General features: G+C 37.8%; 1 protein-coding gene across 1 annotated transcript in view; it reads left to right on the top strand.

The window, feature by feature from the left end:
* The window catches only part of mora (cysteine and histidine rich domain containing protein), a 36,069-nt gene extending 33,683 nt beyond the window's left edge, over nucleotides 1-2,386 (top strand). Inside the window, exon 6 of the mRNA XM_089094586.1 lies at nucleotides 2,092-2,386. Within this exon, the coding sequence (XP_088950712.1) occupies nucleotides 2,092-2,286 (195 nt within the window). The 3' untranslated portion in view covers nucleotides 2,287-2,386. The remainder of the gene's footprint in view (nucleotides 1-2,091) is intronic.
* The last annotated feature ends 11,982 nt before the right edge of the window (nucleotides 2,387-14,368 follow it).

The following is a 14,368-nucleotide window of genomic DNA, read 5'->3' as shown; positions in this document are numbered from 1 at the left end:
AGTGATTGGAGGGTAACTAGCCCCCCTCTCACGCGCACCATACCCCAAACACATCCATTCAAAATTTTGAGATAGCCATTTTGATCAACGTAGTTGAAAGTTCTGGAAATTAGGTCTTATAGGACGACAACCCCAGCCGTCGGAGTAAAAAGTTTAAGTTATGCCCAGTGACTATATAAGGTTTTTATTGAACGTGTGATGCTACAAACTTCAAAAGGGCTTATTTGATTGAAAGTTGAAAGAGCTAGTGTCTGTTTTAATAGTTGAAAGTGATTGAAGAGCGAAAAATATCACTATCATGTTCATTACTTTCCCCGACCCATCCAATCAAAATTTCGAGACGGGAATATTGTTCAAGTTCTTGTAGGTTCCTGGCATGAGGTCCTACAGGGTGACAACCGCCCCAAAAGCGCGTAAGGTAAGGGATGTAATTTATGCCCTGGGTGCATATAAGGTGTTTATATAAAACGTTGTCGTAGAAACTCAAAAAGGGCTCGTTCGATTGGAAATCGAAAGGCCTAGTGCTCTTTTTAATAGTCGAAAGTGATTGGAAGGCTTGACATTTTTATAGTAAACATCGATGTGGGTATAATGTATGATTTTTTTGTTATTGTTGTTGTTGTTTAGACACAATGTATTATTTACTATTTTTTTCCTTTAGAGCAGGGCACTTCGTATCGAAGGAGTTGTCGTAGGAACTTCAAAAAGGGCTCATTCGATTGAAAATAGAAAGGGCTGATGCCCTTTTTAATAGTCGAAATTTGATTGGAGGGCACCTAATCCCCCTCCCACGCCCATCTTCCCATTTACCTTTATGTTTAAAAACTAAATGTTGCCTTAAGATTAACTCCAAATGCATTGTGTTAATGTTAATTCCCAATAAGGCATCTCAGCAGCATCCCAAGAACGAATAAGGGTATTATGGTCAAACTTTCGGGGCTACTTCTGCTCTTAAGATTTAAACAAGTTAAAATAGTGTAAGTGTATCCAAGCTATCAAAGAAAATAAGCAGATTTTTTTTTTGCGAATGGTATCAAGTTTTCCATTTCAGGTCAACTAGAGGAGGTATGAAACGAAATTAAACACTACTATTTGTGTCCAGATTTTTAAAAGGGTGTATGTTGTTAAAAATTGCTGAAAATGTTTCTCCAGTATACAAATAGCAGGCCAAACTGTAAATTCCTTTAAAAAAAACGAAAAGATTTAAAGTATAATTTTCTTTTTCCCTGAAAAGACTGTCAATATAAAACGAACAGAAATTAATTAAAAAAAACTTTTTCCACAAAATAAGTTTTTCAAAGAAAACTAAAAAACTCTACTAACAAAAAATGAGCAAAAATAAAATCAAATAATCTACCAAGCGTGGAACTACCGCAAATCTGCATCGATAAACAAATGAATCCCAAAACGAACAGAAATTACAATAAATAACCGAGTCAAACTCAAAACGAGCACAACTTAACATAATTTGGGCTGAAAATCCCTATGTCTTCCCAAGGCCAGAACATAATTTGCACTTAAAAAAAAAATACAAATGAATGTGCATTGTCAGTTTAATATACATATACTGATATTTAGTAATCAAAATGTTAATATTATTTGATTTATTAAAGTTATAAAAGTAAAAACATTTATATTTTTTGAAGTGCAAACTATGTTCTTAAAAAAAATTATAAACGAATTATTTGGAAAACGTAGTAAAAAATACTAAGCAGAAAAATCTTGAGATTTGGGCTGAAATAAATTAACTGGAAATATTAAAAATTACAATACATAATAAGATATACGGGGCATATATATATATATATATATATATATATATATATATATATATATATATATATATATATATGTTAAAGGGCTCACATTTGAAAAGAAGATGAATAAAACGAAGAAAAAACAGACTAATTAAATAAAAAATAAAGTAGATTATGGGAAATCGTATTATTTTTAGAGCTCCTTGAGTCCGAAAAATTAAAAAGGAATGAACATGTAATGATTTAAAGTATAATTTATATGCTGATTCCAAAAATATAAAACTTCCAGTGATCTTTGTAAATTTCAAAGTGTAAAATTCGCTTCTTTTTTTAGATTATAGACATCAAGGCCTCCTCAGTGACTATGACTCCAACAAAAGTTGAAATTTGTATGAAGAAGGCAGAACCGATGTCTTGGGCCAAACTGGATACACCTCGTGTCTCTGAAAGTGTCGATCTAGCCGAAAGTACGAAAAAACTCGCAGTTGAGCAGCCTAAGGTCGATGTTTTAGACCTGAGTGATTTGTGAACAAGAATTATCGTTTTATTAAATATTATAGTGTATTGAATCATGCCTCTCAAAGATTGATTTTGCTGGATAATGTCTCAAAATAAAGCACATACCCTCATTAGTCTAGTTGAAATTTTGTTGAGGATTCGTATTTTATGCAGCTAGGACTACTTAGAGTTGCAAGTGGCTGGTGTCCCTTTGTTATTCCAAGACGATATGCTATGCCGAAAGTGAAGCAGACTTCCATTGCTATCTTGAAACAATAAATTTTAATATTAGCTGCACCTACTCTGTCAAGACTCTAAACTCTCCAAACAAAGTGGTCAAGGATTGCAGTTCAGCTCTTGTCTTAAAATATTTACTTCTTCACCTTTTATAAATGAAAGGCGATTGTTACGGAGACAATAATCTCTTTTATTTCTTTGTCAACATTTGCAAGAAAATTTTATTCCAAAGTCAAAGAAATTAGATGGACAGGCTAAAAATTCAAACTTTCTTAATAATAATAACAATTCTTTTTACCCTCTTTCGCTACACTATAAAAATGCACTAGAGGAGTATAGATAGAAAAAGAAAGAAAAAAAACTCATGAACAATCATCGACAATACGACAGTGACAAACACAACTGACGAAGGAAGAAAAATAACTAGAAACTAAAATCATTATTCAGGCACTGGAACTATCAATGTACCCAACCTTATATAGTGGATGGTTGAGCGGTAAGTCGGATATTTTCTTACACCGATCTTCAGATCAAGCCGATAATTCCGCCACCTTCTCACATAAAAACACATAATGTGCAAACATGGAGTTCAAGGGCGCCCAAAAGGGGGGGGGGCTCCAGCTCCCCCTTGGCTGAATGACGCTGTCTTATATTTTTATACCTTTGTTCTGAGATTTCTATTATTATTTTTATTATTTATTGAAAACCCATCTTTGTAGTTAAAGAAAATGATGGAGTACTGCAAAGAGAGAAACAAAAGCAAAATATCACTGTATAACTATAACAATGTTACTATAGTTGAAGAAGTTGGCTCCAAGCATATCTTGAAATCTTGTGATTTTGTTTCTCCATAAGTTTAGTAGCATCTGTAGTAGGATTTGCTATGTGAAGACTGTTAATGAGTCTTGAATTGCGCGCCCTAGTTGAATATCTCAGTAGGTATTTTGCGAAACGGGAAAAAGTGGAGCGGATTTTCAATTTATCAACATTTGTAAGAATGTTCCAGAAGGGTGCAATGTAGAGGATGTGGGGGAGAGCAACATTTTTGTACAGCGTTGCGAGATAACGGCGGTTGAAACGAAGCTTAGCAGAGACTATGGAAGCATAGGAAGTTGATATGCGGCGTTTGATGACTTCTGTTAGGACGAGTATGAGAAATGGTATTTCCACTGGGAATACCAAGATAAGCGATTTGGTCAGACGGGCAGATCTTTGAATTCCCATGTACAATTTCATGAGAAAGTGGACCTATCCAGTTAAAAAGCACAACGTTGGACTTTGCAGCATTAAATTCAAGACCAGATTTTAAATATTCTGCTTGCAGTTTTTGAAAAGTTTCAGAAATTTTGTCCCAATGTTAAAAATGTCATCAGCATAAGTGACTAAGGAGGTATCGAGGCCAAAGAAAACATAAGACATCTCACACTGGTCCTGAGCTTTGGGGACATAATTGCTGAAATAACAAGGCGAGGCAATTGCACATTGCCTGGCTCCTCTCTTAACTGGTATAATTCTATCCAGTGGCCTGCCGTTTCATCTTGTTTAAGAGGGATTTTAAGACGGAATCGCAGCTTAGCATACATATCCCTTTGAGACCCAATGATCGCCGAATTTACTCATCTTTTAACAGTCCTTAAAAGCATAAGGGGGCGGATAAGAGAGTCAAAGGCGTGGCGAACATCATGAATCGCCAAGGCGAGTGAACTACCTGTACTAGAAACATCAAGCAGAGTATTAGCAACTATTGCAAGGGCGTCTACAGATCCAATGCCATGTTGAAAGAAAAATTTATGTGCAGGTGTCTAACATTTTTTTTCAAGCTCTTTCATGAACAGTAGTAAATAAAGCTTTTAAGAACTGGTTGAAACAGTTATGGGCCTGAAAGATGAGTATTGATTGGAGGTTTTTTGCTTTTTTGGAATATACAACCAGACATACATCAGATTTGGGCCTATTCACGAGTTAGAAACTTCGCGAGTCGCTGGCTGGACGCTGGTCTTCTTCGTTGTTCATCAATAGAAGTGACAAAAAGGAAAAAATCCGTAAAAAAGAGAGAAACGAGGATAATACAAGCCAGTGAAAAAGGCATAGATAACAATGCAAATATTTCGGTCAAGCCCCCTGCTTGACTCAGCGCACAATAATAAAATAAAAAGAAAAAATACTGATAAAGACCAAAGATAATATAAAAACCTTTGACGGCGGCAATAATGGAGGTGGTGTCAAATAAAATGAAATGGTGTGAATTGTCATAGAAATGTGGAGCCAAGGCAGAAGCAAAAGTCTCAGGCCTTTAGCGTAGTCACGAAGCTTTTTCGATTGAGGACCCGTGTTTCGACAACCTCTGCCCCCAACTGCTGATGGGTTCTTCCAATATAGAAATAACCGCAAGAACAGGGAACCCTATAAACACCACTGCCCATTTTCATTTTATTTGGCAACACCTCCATTATTGTCCCCGTTAAAGGTCTCATACAAGTTTTCAGGGAGGCAGTTAAGATACAAAAATAAGCATATTCCCCGAAAGGTAGCTCTCAATAGAGACAGTGGAGAAATCTATTTAAGCCCCATTTACAATGAACTAACTAATTCTGACCGTTTTTATATACTTCAACAAAATAATATTCTGCAACCTAACAGAATCTGTGATAATATCTTACCTGGGAAGCAACTGGTTTTTAAAAATGCTCTGCATAAATTGAAAAATTGAATTGCCATTCAGTATTGTATTTTTATTCAGTTATCCCTTTTGACCATTACTTTGAGAGGGTCTTCATATTTTAGTTTTTGTGTTTGCTTTAAGGTTTTTTTTTATATTATCATTGGAGTTTTATCAGTAATTTTTTTTTTTAATATTGTGCACTGAGGACGTTCAAACAGAGGTCTTGACCGAAATACTTGCATTGTAAGATACGTTTTCACTGGCTTGTATTATCCTCAATTCTCTCTTCTTTACGTTTTTTTTTTTGTTTTGTCATGATTACCCGGTGTGGTCTCAGAAATTATTTATCAAGAGAAGTAGAAATCTGGTAGAAACCAAATGGCTGTGGCATTTCAGAACTCTTGCATAATTGTTGAAATACATAACAGCTATGTGTTCCTAACAGAATTAATTATCATAATTAGTAGTATTTTTCTTTCATTGAGAACCGACACCATCGATAAGAACTGTCACCATTTATATCACAGCTGGGTTGGTAGGAAAATCTTTCCCCTTAGCTTTCATACCGTGAAACATCCAGAAGGAATTTGGAAGGTATATTCACTTTCAATCTAAATTGTTTTGATAATGAAGATCTGTGCTCTTAAATACAGGCCAACCAAAGGTTTTTTAGACCATGAAAATTGTGGCAAATGCAATGTTCATCAGAGGTTTTACCACCAACTCCATCCCTACCTGCACAGACATCCTCTCACCCAATGATTTCAGTAAGCCCTGTGATTTTGCAGCCACTATGAAATAGGATAGTCACACAAGAACAAGTAAAACCACGTATGGTATACTGATATGGTATAATGGTAAACTGATGAGAGTATGGTAAACTGATAAGAGAGGAAGCTCAAGTTAGCATTTTAAGAAAAGCAACCAATGCCATGGAGTGTTACCAAAAAATTCATAATCTCAGCACCACCAAGAAAAAAATGCTTCAAGGAAGAAAGGAGTACAGAACGAAAGTGCTCACTGATACATCCGTGAAAGCCAAGATTGAAGCTGCCTTTGCTACAAGGAAAGATGGAAAAGAAAGAAATTGAAGCAACAAAAGCAAGAAAAACAATGAAGCGGGCTGTGAAGAGATTTGTTGAGAAGACACCACTGAGGGAGAAAATGAAACTGAAAAGGTTCAGACAGTGACTGTTGTTAACAACTCAGACAGTTCTCTTGGGCATGGGCACCCATAAGCTAAATGTTAGGGTGGGGGCTTACTTTGTGTAAGCGGCACTTTCAATGCTGTATAATAGAAATTTCAAGACCAAAATATAAAAATATAAGGCAACATCATTCAGCCAGAGGGACTGGAGCCCTCCTCTACCCCCCCCCCCATATGGGCGCCCATGCTCTTGGGTAAGATAGTAAAAAGGAATGTGAACTTATTTTTGATTTGGGTTGCAGATGGCAACTATGTAAGTCATCTATGAGGTCCATTAGGGAGAAGGTAGAACCTACTGCAGAGGTCAGTGTGACAACTATGAGTCATTGGAGAGGTAATGTGTGAAAGTGGGTAGAACAGCCAGATCATATATACTACATGAAAGATGATTTAGGATAAAAAAAAAAACAGTACTTGGACAGTGTGTGATCTTGGACAAATTTTTTGACTAAAATGTATCTTCCCTAAACAAGGACAGCAGTTTCTTAATCAAGGACCTGATGCAGGTCCTTGATTATGGTCTCCACTATTAACTGTCTGTGCATTTAAAATAGCTACCATTGTATATGGGTGAAATATTCAAACTAATGAATGCTTATTAAGATAATTTAAACAGACTTAGTAGAGACAAATTAATAGATATAACTATTGAGATGGTGATTAGGGAGACCTCGATTTGTAGTTTCTTTCCCATTCATTTCTGTCGATGTCTGAAATAAGTCCTCGTCCTGTAATTAAACACCTCCTAATCTGCTCCTAGTTATTACATCTCCAGTGGTTTTATGAAAAATAAGGAAACATATTAATTATCTTCGATGCTAAATTTAGAATTTAACAGTTAGAAACTTGGGAATTTTCAGAGTCTATCGATTAAAGTAACGCTGCTATGTCATGGAACCAAAACATCAGTATTTATAAACACCTGCCAATGGCAAGGACTCAAGAAATATTGATTTTTTTATATACCAAGGTATCTTGTAATAGAGGCCCTTAAATCTCAATTTCCTACCTAAATTTTAAGTTGGTGTCTGTTGGAAAGACAATTCTACTAAATAGATGTGCTACAACAACTAGTGCTGAATAAAACTCAGCCTGGAAGCACAAGGAATTTTTGCAAACTATTTGTGTGCGCGCTTGTTTGTTTAATTTTGAAAACCGCACTTGATTTCTAAGCAGGAAAATCGAAATCCTTATTCACCCAAAAAGAAGAAAAGCTCCAATATTGCGGTTGACGCTTTCACTTTGACTTTATTGAATACATACACACAAATAAAACACAACTCCAGGGACTGATCAATGATCCCTAGGGCAGGGTCCGGACAGGTTGGTTCGTTTCAAATTATAGGCTCTGTCCTATTTTTATAGGATTTCCCGGGCCCAAATATAGGCCAATTATAGGATTCGGAAGTCCTCGGGATCAGATCTGTGGTAGATGGCGTGGGATGTCTGGTCACATAAATTCGTCATTTCCCGAGTTTTTGCATTTTATTTTTTTTTTTTTCAAATACAAACTGTACAAATAGTAAAATCAGTAAAAAAATCAGATACACATACTGTGCCAACGATTGTCTGATACAGGTAAAATATTTGGAATAACTCTTGCTGCTTCTTGGGCATCAATTTCGATATGAGGTCAGATTTTCTCTTTGCAAGAGACTGCTCCATTCTCTCAGATTCCACCATCTACTCTCTTTCACTTGTTCTGGACTTCATAGCTCCTTCGAGCAAAGAAACAGTTAGGGCAATGTCTATGAAACTCTTAGACTAGGCAGCCTTCTTCATTCTATCGGTCGCTTGCTGAAGTAGAGTATATACTACTGTTCTCTTTTTTTGCTCTGATGCTCTTAAGTTTTTTTTCCTTTTGCGTCGCAGGTCTTCTATTTCTTTATTTTTCTTGCGGACTTCCTGCAACATCCGCTTGTTGTTCTCGTTGAAAGCTACTTTCTCCTTCTTGGATAGCTCTTCTTTTTTTCTTTTCATCCAGATATCGTTGATACCGAGACCGTGCGGAACGTGCAAGATTCAACAGCTTTTTTGTAATAACAAACTGTTCTGGTTTTTCTCCATACAGCCTCAACGTGTAATATACCATGAGTTTCGCATCCAGAACGCGTTCAGACATCAAGGGCTGGTCTTCCCCGAGAATCTTACCAGAACGCGAGAACCCACGCTCAAAATCTGCGCTGCCATGCGACAACGTCAGCACCGCTTTGATAAGCTTGGTAAGTTCCGGGTACTTTCTGTCCCCGCGCTCATTCACCAGTCCAAAATAATAGCTCCAAAACTGATCGATCCAAGTAATGTCCTCACGGGGTCCAGTTTCCGTTCGCAAAAGCAGCCACTCAGCCTGGGCGACCTCTGAGCTTACTCCAATCGCAATCTCGCGTGCTACAACCGCTATGTCTGCAATACTTCTTGAATCCTTCATGTTGATCGGACTCAAACAGCGTAAAGCCTCTAGAAAACCATCCTTTTCCAGAGGATATTTGTTCAAAATATGGCGAATACCCACAATAAAATGTTTTCGCACATTGACATAGAAAATGGCCTTGTCTTTCAGTGTTGCTTTCTCACCGAAAGCTCGTTCCACATTTTCTGAAACTATGGGCTTTTCTGCAAATTTTTCAGCAAGGTTCAACATTTCTGGTGAGAAATTTTCAGTCTCGGTCACTAAATCTGGAGTAAAGACCCTTCTGCAAAGCGTCACAACTAGTCTTTTGATCTCTGAGAGCAGAACATGAATGAGAGGCTCTTCTTTCTGGAACAGTTGGGTGAAACTCATGAACCGTTCTGCTGTTCTTGAGTTTGTGAAACTCAAGAGCACTCATGAACAGTTCAATGGCTGACATAATCTTCCTATACAGGTCATCACTTGTCGCGTGGCCAATAAAACTTGTGCATAAATGTCTGCTCTGGATTTCGTTTCCGTATGAGGATCAATATCGAACACGTATCAATAACTCTTTCATACCAGCGTTGTTGGTTGTCTCGTCATATTCTAGTACAAAATATGACTGAATGTCCTTCACAAGCATTTGCTTACAGTAAGGATGCAGCGCATCGGTGATCAGATACGTGAGTTTCTTCGCACATAGGGACATTCCGTCGGGGATCTTACCGGGGAACATCGCATGGAAGGTTGCGACAACATGGTCTGAAGAGTTAGCAGACATGGAACTCTGTACCGTCTAAAGTGCCCATATCAACTCAGATTTACAAGTGGAATCACGCTCACAAAACGTGTTTATACCAACTAATGGTTTATCCTTGATTGTTTCATTAAATCAACAGTTCCCGGTCAGGTGAAGCCGTAGTGGATGTAGTTGAGTAGTAACTGCAGCTTTTTATTCTGTAAATTGTGTATATTGGTTTAGCTGAGCAACCCCAGCTGTACAACCAAGATTTTTCAAGCAGAGTTTGCAAAAGAACGAGTACTGGTCGTTCCCAGTCTTACACCATTCGTCAATCTTTCTACGACTACAATCCGTCTTAGCAAGCCATGAACTATTGAACTTGGTAGGCTCTATGCATGATTACGAAGCATGACCTGCCGAATAACATCCCACAATTATAAGGCCATGAAAAGAAAAAATGTGGATGTATCCAAAACTGGGCCGCATTTGTATGAGCATTTTGTAGAGTTCAGCCAGGAAATACATAAGTTGCAAGAACTTATAGCCTCATAAAGTAGAGACTGCCAGCCTATATACTGATCTTCGCTCATTTTGGATAGACCCAACATGACAAAAAACAAAATATAGGCTACTAAGTCAACACAACAGCATAACCCAGGCAGAAGCAGCTTACTAATTCCAACACAAAGCATTAGTTAAGTTCAAACAGCTCAACAGTTGTAATTAATTATCGATCTACACCGAAACACAGCACAGTTTACAAGCAGAGTCAAAAGCAAAGAAAAGCACATCTTGGCTTACTTAATGAGCAGTGAAAATTGCAAATCATAAGCAATGTCCTTGGTGATCTTCAGCCGAAAATATAGGAATAATAGGATTTTAGCCAAAACATAGGCATTTTATTTGAGTTCATTAAAATATATGAATTTATTTGAATTTATAGGCAAGTCTGAACCCTGCTAGGGCCTAAATGTAGCCCCTGGAGAACTCGAGTATTCATAAATATTATCACTGATTATTGACAAAACAACAAAACTTTTTTTTCAAAAAAAAAAAAAAAAAAAAATACTGGAAAAAGGCACTTCGCCATACATAAAGAAGAGAGAATCCTCCTAAAAATTATTCATTTGTACTAATGTAAAAAAGAAGATTCTTATAGCTGTATGGAAATGACGGAACTGAAAAAAACAGAATCTTTTTTTTTCAGCGGAATAGCCTACTGTTCCGTAATTTCACTCCAACGAATTTGGTAGGAAAAGCTGGTCTTTGCGTGTGACAAATATCCGAGATAAGAGAAAAATGGGTTGATGACGACGTTGGATAAGCATGATAATAGGACGATAAATGACAAAGGACAAGTTGTGTTAGTCCTGGAGGTGCTAGACTATTCAAGTATTTATACATGAAAACAGAAGTTTGGAGCTGGCAAATTTGTCTTACTGCTGACAACTGAGATTTAAGGAAAAACTTCTTTAGTATTAAGTTTATTAAAATAAATTGACTTTACAGCTCTATTTTGTAAAATTTGAATTCTCTTTAAATTATAAAAGAAAGTATTAGCCCAAACGTAACAACTATACTGAATATAAGGATAAACAAGAGTAAAATAAAGGGTTCGCAAACATTTTAGCGGAAGGAAATTTTTAAGTCTATAAAAAATCCCAGCTCCTATTGCAATTTTTATATATTTACATGATCTTTCCATGACAATAATTCATCAATGATTACACCAAAATATTTAAATTTTAAAACCCTATATATTAAATATCCGTCAGCTGTTAAAGATAGTTCAGTATTTACCTTTTTAATAGTAGAAAAGATCATGTAAATTGTTTTTTTTTTTAATTACATCAATAAACGGTTACTCCTCGTATATTTTGTTAGATCATTCAATGCGCTCTCCATGGTCTTAAAAAGGGTTTCAACACTTAAAGCTCGGAATAAAGAATTGGCTCAAATTAAGTGAAAGTCAGCGGAACGCCACCGCCTCGGCCGGCAGCGTTACGACACTTTGGCGGCAGTCGACTGGGCCTCTCGTCAGTGGCGTTCGATGCATACGCCGGGGAGTCACCAGGGTCGATATCCAACAATGGAATTGCCGATTAGACCAAGCAAGCCCCCCCCCTACAATTCAGCTTATGGGCGCCCATGATGGAGTTGTAAAGCTTTCCTAAAGTACATTTACCAAATTACCCTTTAATTTTAGCTAGCAGACCATGTTCACGGAGTTTCTTTAACTCATTAATAATCAGAGTATGTGTCGCTCTTATCGGTGAACGAAAATGAACACCCAAATAATTCAGCGAATCAGACCTAGGAACATCTATTGAGACTATTTTAAGGACTCTGGTATTGGGGTTTACTTTCAAAAACTGATTCTTCGGTGGTTTAATGGCAAGGCCAATCTCAAACAAACTGGCCTGAAGAGTCAACAGCTCTTTCCATCGATGACAGGTTTTTAGCGAGACGTCGCCTTTCTTCTGCATACGACAGGTGACGAATATCAACATGACTATCAATGATATAGGGCGGGAGGTTTCTCGTCGCTTTTATAAGTATGTAGTTGAAAATTAATGGATTTAAGACGGAGCCGTGCTTTACCCCACATTCACAGGAATGGGACTTGTAATTTCATCACAGGAAATCATCCGGAATACAGAACTTTTTACCATTTTAAAAGGGATGCGCAAATAAAGCCGCTAGTTCCACTATTTAATAAAGCAACTAACGGTTATGATTGTAAAATGGAGTCAATAGCTCCAGATATATCAGCCGCACATACATACAGACTCTTTTTCATTATCTTATGACGCGGCGCACATGTGACTTTCCTTTCACAGTGACTTAGGGAATACTTTTGGGACAAAATTGTCTGGAATAACAAAACTAGGTGTTTGAACGGAACATGTGTACTGCACTGCAAATGCTCTGTATGCAGACCATCCATTCCAGGAGCTTTGCCTATTTTCAGAAGACGAGTGTGATTAGATAGAATAGAACGTGCAATGTGATGTAATTTAAAAAATTGAGAGAAGCTTTCCAGGAGCAGTTGAATACTAAACTGGACAATTTAAATTTTAACAATGTAGAAGACGAATAGAAAAACTTTAGGAAAACAAATTTGTGAGGTTGCTGATAGTGTCTTAGGGACGAAAGTTAGGAACGCAGCTAGGAATATTAGTGAAAAAGTTTTATATTTAATAGAGAGAAGAAGGGGCTTGTACAAGAATTGTCTGAGTGATGGATCATATGAAAACAAGAATAATATAAAGAAACTAGAAAAAGAATTAAAATATGAACTAAGGGGGTGTGAAGTTGAGGCCTTGAATAAAATTGCCGAGGATCTGGAAGATGCAGCTAGACGATATAAATAGTAAATACAGACTCATAGACTCATTTATTTTATAAACAACTATCGTACCCGTGGCCGAAGCCGTGACTAAATGGCGCTGTTTAGTACATTGCATAAAACTGGTCACTGGCGGTTTAAATAACTGACAAAAAAGGGACGAGTGAATTGCTCTGACGGGTTGTTCGACACTTTGGCGGCACTAGTTGGTTCTTATGGCGGGTGTTGGTGGTGATAGGCGCAGGTGGGGGAAGCAACAAACGGTGTTTCTGGGACGGAAGAAGGGACTGCCCAAAATTGCAAATCAACTGCAAGCGCCTATCACGCAACGTTGGCAGTCGTAAGGAACTAAGGGCAGCCTCATAAGAGTTGTATTTCAGGCTTAGTATCACTTTCACTGCCCGTTTTTGAGTGACCTCCAGATCTTCACTTAGGTGGTCAATATTATGAGCCTGGGGGCCCCACACAGGACACGCATATTCTAGGATAGGGCGCACATATGTGACGTAGACCGTCTTCAGCTGACTTTGTGAGAAACCCAGTCGGCGCAAGGTAATTAGTGACCGTAGTGTACAACTACCTTTTTTCCCCAGACCGGCGATGTGCGCGCTAAATGAACAGTCGACACTGAAAATAACCCCGAGAATCACTGAGGTTGGGGCGGTAGGGTACCACGGATCCGGGCATGAGAAGTCACGCTTAAGCGGATTAAACCTCATGACTTTTGTTTTATTCACATTAAGCTGGAGGTCATTAATGCTACACTGCTGAAGAAAGGATTTACTAATCTCACTGCTGAACTGGGGAGAAACGTCTGACTTTTCAGCAAGATATTTCAGAAGTAGGAAGACATCGTCCACGTATTTGAATCTGTCTTCAAACTCGAGGATAATGTAGTTAATTACCGCTAAAAACAAAAGACCTGCCAGCTTAGTGCCTTGTGGTGCCCCACATGTCAGTTCAGCCCACTCAGAGTTTAAGTCACTTGGGTAGAGGGTATAGACACTGGTAGCGGTTAACACAGAAAGTAAACAACTAAGAGCAAAATGTACTTCCTAACGCCCGTCTTTTCGAAGTTATTTGCTGCTGTATAATGGCTGATCAAGTCAAATGACTTACGATAATCAACTCAAAGCAGGTCAACGAGGCTACTGCCTTTGTCCAACCACTCATTAATCAGGTGGTAGAGACGTACTGGATAATACGTCGTACTACTCCCTTTCAAGCAGCCGTACGGATCAAGGACTGGCTGAACTTGGGCTAGGAGCTCTCTATAAATAAAGGATTCGGTCACTTTAGCCATATTAGGTGTAATAGAAATCGGACGAAGCTGATCACAGGATTTCGGGTCTTTGACTTTGGGTAAGACGCGCACGTGGGCTTTTTTCCAAGCACTCGGGAATTTGTGCTCCTTGAACTGATTGATCACTGACGAGAGTGGTTTTGCTAGAAACATAGAATATTCTCTTAAAAGTTTAACTGGCAATTCTCCTGGATAAGAAGCACAGTTGCTTTTTAACTTTT

Source organism: Artemia sp. Qi Xiang Cuo, chromosome 1, assembly GCF_049724085.1.
Source record: "Artemia sp. Qi Xiang Cuo chromosome 1, ASM4972408v1, whole genome shotgun sequence".
Taxonomy (NCBI): Eukaryota; Metazoa; Arthropoda; class Branchiopoda; order Anostraca; family Artemiidae; genus Artemia; species Artemia sp. Qi Xiang Cuo.
This window is presented reverse-complemented; position numbering and strand designations above follow the sequence as displayed.